This window comes from Garra rufa, chromosome 23 (assembly GCF_049309525.1).
Source record: "Garra rufa chromosome 23, GarRuf1.0, whole genome shotgun sequence".
Classification (NCBI taxonomy): Eukaryota; Metazoa; Chordata; class Actinopteri; order Cypriniformes; family Cyprinidae; genus Garra; species Garra rufa.
Window position 1 is genome coordinate 7,806,259 of NC_133383.1, and position 9,638 is coordinate 7,815,896.

At 37.6% G+C, this 9,638-nt stretch overlaps 1 protein-coding gene across 1 annotated transcript; it reads left to right on the top strand.

Moving 5' to 3' along the window:
- Positions 1–5,921: 5,921 nt before the first annotated feature.
- tlr8b (toll-like receptor 8b) lies at positions 5,922–9,087 on the top strand. Its single transcript, XM_073829167.1, has one exon. It carries the CDS (start codon positions 5,927–5,929, stop codon positions 8,972–8,974), a length of 3,048 nt encoding a protein of 1,015 aa, XP_073685268.1. The 5' UTR covers positions 5,922–5,926; the 3' UTR covers positions 8,975–9,087.
- Positions 9,088–9,638: the final 551 nt, after the last annotated feature.

A 9,638-nucleotide genomic window follows, 5' to 3' on the forward strand; every position in this document is an offset into this window, starting at 1 on the left:
CAGTTGAGGTCAAAAGTTTACATACACCTTGCAGAATCATATGCAACTATTACAAAAGATTCAAACGCTCACTGATGCTTCAGAAGGAAACATGACGCATTAAGAAAGAATTTGAAGATTTAAATTAGTTGTTTTAACTTAAAATAATTTGTTACCCAGCCACTGACTAAAAATTAAGTTTAGTCAACTAAAATATCTACTAAACAAAAATATATAATAAAGTTTTCACTAAACTTAACATTAAGTAACTTAAAATTTAAAGTTGACTAAACTCAACATTTTTAGTCAGCAAGGAAATTAGTTGAAACTCTTTTTTTTTTAACAGTGTACTTTGTTTTTTGCTGGGAAACATGCAAGTATCTTCTGTAGCTTCTGAAGGGCAGTACTAAATGAAAAAAAAATATGATATTTAGGCAAAATAAGAAAAATGTACACATCTTCATTCTGTTCAAAAGTTTTCACCCCCTGGCTTTTAATGCATTGTGTTTCCTTCTGGAGCATCAGTGAGCGTTTTAACTTTCTGTAATAGTTGCATACGAGTCTCTCAGTTGTCCTCAATGTAAAAAGATGAATCTCAAAATCATGCAGTCAATGTTGGAAAGGGTTCAAATACACAAAAATGCTGGGAAAAAAAAAAAAGAATTTGTGGGATCTGAAGGATTTTTCTGAAGAACAGAGAGCAGTTTAACTGTTCAGGACAAATAATTAACTTGTGACTATTACTAAAAAACAACAACACAGTATTAAGAATCAAGTGTATGTAAACTTTTGAACAGGGTAGTTTTTTTTTTAATAAATTTAACTAATATTTTCTCTTGTGGACTATATGTAAACGTATGTGAAATATCTTATTCAGGTCATTATTAAATAAAAATTAACATGCATGTTGTATGATCCCTCTTATTTTGGTAAAATAATTAACATTTTGCAGATTCTGCAAGATAGGGGTGGGCGGTACACCGGTGTCATAGTCATCACCGGTGTGAGATTGCGCCACGACATGGATTTTCTAATACCGTCAATACCGGTATATTTAAAACATTAAATTTTCTTCAAACGTTCAGTTGTGGTCTGAATACCTGTCCTTATACTATATATCTTGTTGTAAATAAAAAAGTAAAACATATTCGTATCAGCTTTGCAGGTGGTAAAAGGGGAGTGGCCATTAAACGACTGGTGAAACATCGTGAAAGGTCGGGCCTGTAGCCTATACCAGGGGCGGAGTGGCAATCGGGACGACCGGGACTTTTCCCGGTCGGCCGGCAAAAGGATTTACACAGCGGATCACAAATTGAGCAGGCGCGAGGCGAACGCGACCGGCCTGTTAACTTTTACTTTCGGTTTTGTAAAGGGAGCAGCACATCTTATAATAGATATTTGTCAGTGAGTACAAGATTGCAACAAATCCTCCAGTCTATGTTTGTCATCTCTCTTTACTTTCGACCCGTGATCATTCAAATCTAAAGGTCATTGTACACTGAGTCCGATTTTCGTATGCGTTTTTTTTTTTTTTTAGTTTTCTCATATTCGCCATCCTTATCAAAATGCTTATTATGGATGTGAAAATGCAGAAAATCAAACACGATCCAAATTTTTTTATGACAGACGAAAGTTTCAGAGGCAGTGTGTAAACTCTATTAACATAACCTGTATTTTTTTTAACGTGCAAAAATGTCGGACGAAAATTTCGTACTCATGTGTGCAAAGACATTAACTCCAGCAGCTCATGTTGGATGCAGGGTTGCCAAGTCCGCGTTTTTCCCCACAGAATTGGTCTACTTTTAAACTGTTGCCATGGGTTGATTTCCCCCAGTTATTTAAAGGTTGTAAATATTGCAGAAATTAAATTTCAATAAAAAATATTTTTTTGTTTTGTTGTACACTGTTAAGTAAGATCTTTAGGTTTTTTGCAAAATAAATATGTTGAGAATGCATAATACTCTCCCATGTCTCTTTTTGATAAGGATACCTACCATATACTTATTATATTATGAAAATATTAACTTTATTCACATACTAAATGGACAGGACAGGCTACTCCTCCGAAAATGTACCAAAAAAAGTAATACCGTGATATTATACCGGCACCGTTCAAAAGATGAAAAATACCGTGATATTAATTTTAGGTCATATCGCCCACCCCTACTGCAAGATGCATGTAAACTTTTGACCTAATATCATTATGTCAATATGCATTGAAATGTCTAATGAAATTAACTGGGGGGAAATGTGTTTAAATTTAAAAATATGTCTGAATGGTACTAAAATTTAGCCTAATTTTCTTATATTTTTGCAAAATATAATTTTATTAAAATATAACTTACATTTTCTTTTGATTTTGGGTTGAAATATCACCAAGAAATCTAAATTAATGTTCACAAACAAGAGAAAAGAAAATAATAAACATTGTGTTAATCAGCAGCAGTCATCAATCAAGTTTATTCATCATCATATGCTATCTGGAATCCCAGTCACACACAATACAAAAACAAAGCTTTGTTCAAGCAAAATTTACTCTTTTCCTGTGCAAATCACCAATGCTATTGAACTGCAGTACACAATTCCTCAAGAGCCTGAAGCTCATCCTCACAGCTCAAACATTACGCCCCGGGCCGAATTCAACACCCCCTCAGGCTCAGATACCCCACAGGATCATAAAGAGTGGAAAAGGTGAAAAGTGCAGGATGCAACCTGGAAATCATTGTCAAGATTGTATTTATTGTGAGTCAGTGTAAGGATTTGCTCATAGGTTGAAGGAAGTAGTAGCAGCAGCAGCAGAAGCACATCTCTCAGGCCAGGTATGAGCGCTTCTCTTACACAGTCTTGTGCAATCAGAAGGAGTTTCTAGTAAACAAAGTCCTAAGACTTCAATTTCAAACTTCCAGCACAAAACTAAACACCAGCACTAACACGACGCGCGATGCTCAAACAAGTAAAACAACAAATTACAGAGTAAAACACGCCTACATAATGAACCGTGCCTTGTTCATCTCCATACCTCATCCCTACTGATCAGAAATACCAAAGAGTGTGGCATGGATACAACACATTTAAAATTAATAATGGTCCGATCTGTATGTGGAACACGTAGCAGCGGTTGGAAAGCAATGCATGAAAGCTGCCCCCAGGTGCTGAGCAGAATATGAGCACTGGCACCTCTGCGGGTTCACACAAAGTGCTATGCATCTAATTGCTGGAGTGTCCACTCACAGTCGCCGCGTTTCTCCACGGCATACTAATGCACTCACGGCTCCGCATGCGATGAGTGCCAGTCTGGCCTCGCATACTCCTGGTGTCTGTTGAGCTGATTAGGGGGGATTTTAGCCATTGCTGGAGAGCTGTGCAAACACAAGAAACAGACTGCTGAGTGTTTGCAGATCAGGTTATTGTTTCGATCCGCCAGCAATGCACACAATGTTACTGTTTCAAATGAAAATGTAGATCTGACGCATTGGATCAAGTAGGATTAGAAGTTTGAGAAAAGACTGCTATTGAGATGAATGTTTACTATTCTTTAGGTTTTTGATATGATGGTTTGGTTCAGTCACACAGTATGCCTGCCTGTGTTTCCTTTGTAACAATTTTCTGCAAGTTGTTGTAACATAATATTGTTGAAGATAATAAATAATGTTGAAGCTACACCATCTAACTACAAAAAGTGTCTTTCGCCATGTGCTGCAATTAAAAAAATTACGAAAGCTTCAGTTTCCTCCACTGAATAAAAATAAAAAAGGTCATTGCGACTTTTTATCTCACTCGCAATTTCAAGTTACAAAGTCAGAATTCCATGATATTAACTCACAATTGCGAGGTATAGTCACAATTCTGACATTTTTCTCAGAATTGCGTAATAAAACTCGCAATTGCAAGTAATAAAGTCAGAATTGCAAGATCTAGTAACAATTTTGACTTTTTTTTTAAGAATTACATGGTTCAGGCCTCTACTCACAATTGCAAGAAATTAAGTCAGAACTGCAAGATATAAACTAGCAATTGCAAAAGTAAGAATTGCGAGATATAAAGTAACAATTCTGACTTTTTTCTCAGAATTGCATGATATAAACTCACAATTGCAAGAAATAATGTCAGAATTACGAGATTAAAATTCAGTATTAACCCCTAACCCCTGACTTATTTTCTCGCAAATGCAAGTTTTTAGACTCTTTCTCCCCCAAAGCATAAGGTTTCCATCTCCATGTTTGACAGCGGGGATGGTGTTCTTGGGGTCATAGGCAGCATTCCTTCTTCTCCAAATACGGTGAGTTAATTTGATTGATTTTGGTCTCATCTGACCACAACACTTTCACCCAGTTCTCCTCTGAATCATTCAGATGTTCCTTGGGCCTGTACATGTGCTTTCTTGAGCATGGGGACCTTGTGGGCACTGCAGGATTTCAGTCCTTCACGGCGTAATGTTTCTTGGTGACTATGGTCCCAGCTGCCTTGAGAGTTCTGTGTAGTTCTGGGCTGATTTCTCACCGTTCCCACAAGGTGAGATCTTGCATGGAGCCCCAGACCGAGGGAGATTGACAGTTATTTTGTGTTTCTTCTATTTGCGAGTAATCGCACCAACTGTTGTCGCCTTCTACCCAAGCTGCTAGCCCATTCCAGCTTTGTGTAGGTCTACAATCTTGTCTCTGACATCCTTGGACAGCTCTTTGTTCTTGGCCATGGTGGAGATCTGACTGATTGATTGCTTCTGTGGACAGGTGTCTTTTATACAGGTAACAAGCTGAGATTAGGAACACTCCCTTTAAGAGAGTGCTCCTTATCTCATCTCCTTACCTGTAAAAATAAGACACCTTGTTGACTGATAAGGGATCAAATACTTATTTCACTCATTAAAATGCAAAAAAAATTTATGTTTTTAAAAAGCGTTTTTCTGAATTTTTTGTTGTTATTATGTCTCTCACTGTTCAAATATACCTACTATGACTTTCTTTTATCTATGAAACATGATGAAATGTCTCATTGTTTTTGCCCATGCAATAAAAGTCAATGGGGTCCAAAAGAACAACAATGTAATTGATGATGGCCAGTAAACAACAAAGGGAATTTTTGGGTGAACCATCCCTTTACACAGATTTGTGCATCTATTTTGGTTAAGTGGAAGAGAAATAAGGAAGCATTTTGAAACTTGAAAGAGAAACAACAGTCTATATCAGCTGACAGATATTCCTTAACCATGCCTTTCTCCTCTACAGACCGTTCTGGTAAGCACATTTTTTGATCTCTTATACAACTACACAAGCGTTTAGGATCCGTCAGTTTTAGTTTGTTTTTTCTTTTTTATTAAATTAATACTTTTTTTTGGTCAGTATTGGTGCATTAAATCGACCAAAGGTGACAGTAAAGACATTTATAATGTTACAAAAGATGACTATTTAAATTAATGTTGTTCTTTTGAATGTTTTATTCATCAAATAATCCTAAAAAAAAGTATCAGTGTTTAGGTAAACTTTTAAAATAATTTTTAAAACTTTTAAATAATGATAATTAATACAAATGTTTCTTTAAGCAGTAAATCAGCATATTAAAATGATGGACATGTGGACACTGAAAACACTTCTTCTCAAAATTCAACTTTGCCATCACAGGAATAAAAACATTTTAAATATTTGAATTTGAAAATAGTAAATTGTCATTTTAAATTGTAAAAATATTTCATTTCTGTATTTACTGTATTTTTAATTAAATAAATTCAGCTTCGGTGAGCATTAAAATACTTTCAAAAATTAAAAATCTTTTTTTGCAAGTGATCTGTATTTAATGTAGTTTGAGTCAGGTTTTTTTTTTTTTTAAGTTCTAGTCATGGTCTTAAGAATAAAATACCTGTCTATGTTGGCATATACCCAATTTGGACAACTTCAGAAAGTACCTAACAATACATTTTCTCATTCACAGAAGTCCTCAAACTCTTAGGAAAATGATACTTGTGTTCATTTTGATATGTACTGTCCACTCATCTCAAGGCCTCATCTGGGCTTGGAGAAAGCTTCCATGTGATGTGACACTGTCCAACATCTCCGTCGCCTTGGACTGTTCGGGAAGATCTTTGAAAAGAATTCCGAAAAACCTTATTTGGAATACAACTGAAATAGACTTTGCAGACAATAAAATAGAATACCTCCCAAAGGACGCCTTTTGGAATCTGACTAATCTTACACAGATAAACCTCAGAAAGAATCAGATTGAAAAAAGCCTTAAAAAAGACAGCGGGGTTTTTTCAAGTTTGGCTAATCTTGAGACATTGAATCTTGATGATAATAAGATCAAAGCATTTCCAAGAGACCTCCCTCCTGGACTCCAAAAGCTAAGCCTCAATTCCAACCACATCAAGACAATTGGACCAACAGATTTTGCAGGAATAAAGAAACTAAAAATTTTGATGTTAAATAAGAACTGCTATCATAATGTCAGTTTAGAACTGACAATTCACAATGAAACATTTCAACACACAAATCTAACTGTGTTAGAACTGTCCAAAAATGGACTACAAAAAATACCGTTTGCTTTACCCAGATCCCTCCGCAAACTTTCACTTCTCCTAAATAGGATTGACTGTGTTCATGCCTTTGACCTGAACAGTCTAAGAAACCTAAGAGTTCTTGATTTATCAGGAAACTGCCCTATTTGTTTCACCGCTCCATTCCCATGCACTACCTGTCAGACAAAGAATAACGCTCTACAGATTCATCCAGATGCTTTTAGTAAACTATCCAAACTACAAGACCTACGTCTGTCTGGAAACTCTTTACAAACAATCAACTCATCATGGTTCCGCAACCTTCCTTTGTTAAAGTATTTGTATCTTTCCTTCAACTCGTTGATAAGTGAACTTGAAAGTGGACAATTCTTCAGTGTCCTACCAAAAGTGGAAGTTGTAGATTTCTCCTACAATAACCCATCTCAAACATTTAACCAAAGATTGAAACTTTCAAAAGATTTTGCTAGTTTGCAATCACTCCAGACACTTCACCTAGAAGGCTATATATTCCATGAACTCTGTGAGGAAGATCTCAGACCTCTCTTTGGTTTGAGAAACCTCTCCGTTCTAAACCTGGGAGTCAACTTTCTCCAACGCGTCAATCTATCAGTGTTCAGCAACTTTCACAACCTGTCTTTGATTTCATTGATTGACAACAGGCTAACATTCACAAATCCTTTTCAGAGACAAGAGTGCAGAAGTGATGTTTTTTCTGAGGACAATGAAGGACATCACCGTGAAGGTCCCTACATTCACACAAATGAACAATTCCGCCATTACCCTCCATTTACCAAAGCCGAATGCCTGGCAACAGGTGCAGTTTTGGACCTCAGCAGGAACAATATTTACCATGTCAATCCAATTATCTTCACGGGAGCAGAGAACATCACTTGCCTCAATCTTTCCTCCAACTTCATTGCTTCCTATTTCAACGGGACAGAGTTTGCTGACTTTCCCAAGCTGAAGTACCTTGACTTGTCTCACAACAGAGTCTACATGCGTTCAGATTCCGCCTTGAATGAACTGAAAGAATTGGAAGTTTTGGATTTAAGTCACAACAAACATTACTTTGAGGTGGCGGGTGTCAGGAACAGTCTGACATTCATGGAAAAACTTCCACTTCTCAAAGTGCTCAATCTCAGTTGGAACGAGATCAATTCGCTGACCAACAAGACTCTGAAGAGTGGCTCGCTGAAGGAACTGCAGTTTCAAGCCAATCGTTTGGATATAATGTGGAAGAAGGACCGTGGATTTAAAGGTATTTTTAAGTCTCTCTCAAACCTAACGCACCTTGATATATCACTTAACAAGCTTAGTGAAATCCCAGACGATATATTCAGCTATTTTCCAAAGACGCTAAAATATTTTAGCATTAGCAAGAACACTCTTGCCAATTTTGAGTGGGAACAACTCAAATACTTACCCCAGTTGGAGACTTTGGATCTAAGTAAGAACAAACTGAGTAAAGTCACTAGAAAGCTATCAAAGCATATAACCTCATTGAAAGTCTTAGACTTGAGCCATAATCTGATCTTCAAGCTTCCTCACAGCTTTCTCGAAGATGACAAAAGCCTACTGATCCTCAGCCTTGCTTTCAACCGCTTACGGGACATCAGCGACGCATCCTTCCAGACAGGTAGCGATCATTACCTACACATGCTGAAACTCCAGAGGAACCCTATCCACTGCACCTGTGACCTTCTGGACTTCATTCTCTGGTTAGAGAAAAGTGAGACAGACCTTCCTTATTTAGCTTCAGATGTCTTGTGTGATCTTCCAGAATCCAAAAGAGGGCATCCGATGGTCAGTCTGGACTTCAAAAATGCCTGCATCAATAACGGTATTGCTCAAATCCTTTATGTACTCACCTCATCAATTATCACAGTCATAATGTCTACAACTATCGTGATACGTGTGTTCTACTGGGACATATCGTACATTTATAATTTCTGGAAAGCCAAAATCAGAAGTTACTACTTCAAGACGAATGACTGCACCTATGATGCTTTTGTAATGTACGACACCAAGGATCCGATGGTGGCAGAATGGGTACTGAACCACTTGCGTTTTGAACTGGAAGACAGAGGAAGACGAGTTCGTCCACTCTGTCTGGCGGAAAGAGATTGGACTCCTGGTATACCGATCATGGATAATCTGAACCAGAGCGTGAACCAAAGTAGGAAGACGATATTTGTGTTGACGGAGGGATTTGTTCACACTGGGATTTTCAAGACGGCAGCTTTCCTAGCACAACAAAGGCTTCTGGAGGAGGGCATGGATGTGATGGTGTTGGTCTTGTTGGAACCGGTTCTTCGGCGGTCGAGAATCGTAAACTTGCGACGCTGCCTGTGTGGACAAAGTGTGCTGGAGTGGCCCAGAAATCCGGCAGCAGAAGAGTTTTTCTGGCAGAGTCTGAGAAACGCAGTTAGGTTTGACAGTCAAGGTGTGCAAAGCAAATTGTATACAAATTACTTCAGTGGACGATGAACTGGTACAAAATGAGTAGTTTTGGTTGAAATACTTACCGCTGAACACAGTGTTGGAGAATTTTGTACATTTATTTGTATTTGCTAAATGTATTGTTTAAAATTGGTACGTTATTAAAGGAACCCTCGGGTGTTAAGACTTGTATGGCTTAATATATTGTAAATGATGTCTCTTACTGAAATATGTAGTTGAAAACCCATGAAAGATTTATGTTATTCAAAAAATCCACATCGTTTTATCATCGCTACCTGTTGCTATTTTTACCGCAATACAACTCGGAAAGTAAAATACATGATACGATGACCACAGTTACCGAAAGAGATTACAGGTGGCAACAGATATAAACTCTTTTAGTGGCTGCGGCATCATGACAAGCGTTGACATGTTTACATCCTGCCAGGATGGTATCTAGCATTTCTTGTCTCTGCCGTTTTTAAGCTCTTTCAGTAGCTGTGGTCTACCGTAAGCCTCAAAGGCATCAGGGCTAAAGTGGGGAGAACAAAGACGCTGGTCTTTAGGAAGTTTTATTCGTCTACCGGCATCTTCTTATTCTTTCCTCCATTTCTTATCGCTAAGAAAGCAGTGAAGACCCATCGCTTCTCTTGTTGCCCTTCAACTGAAAATTGCAACAAAAAGCCGCACAATGTGGAATTGTATCAGTATT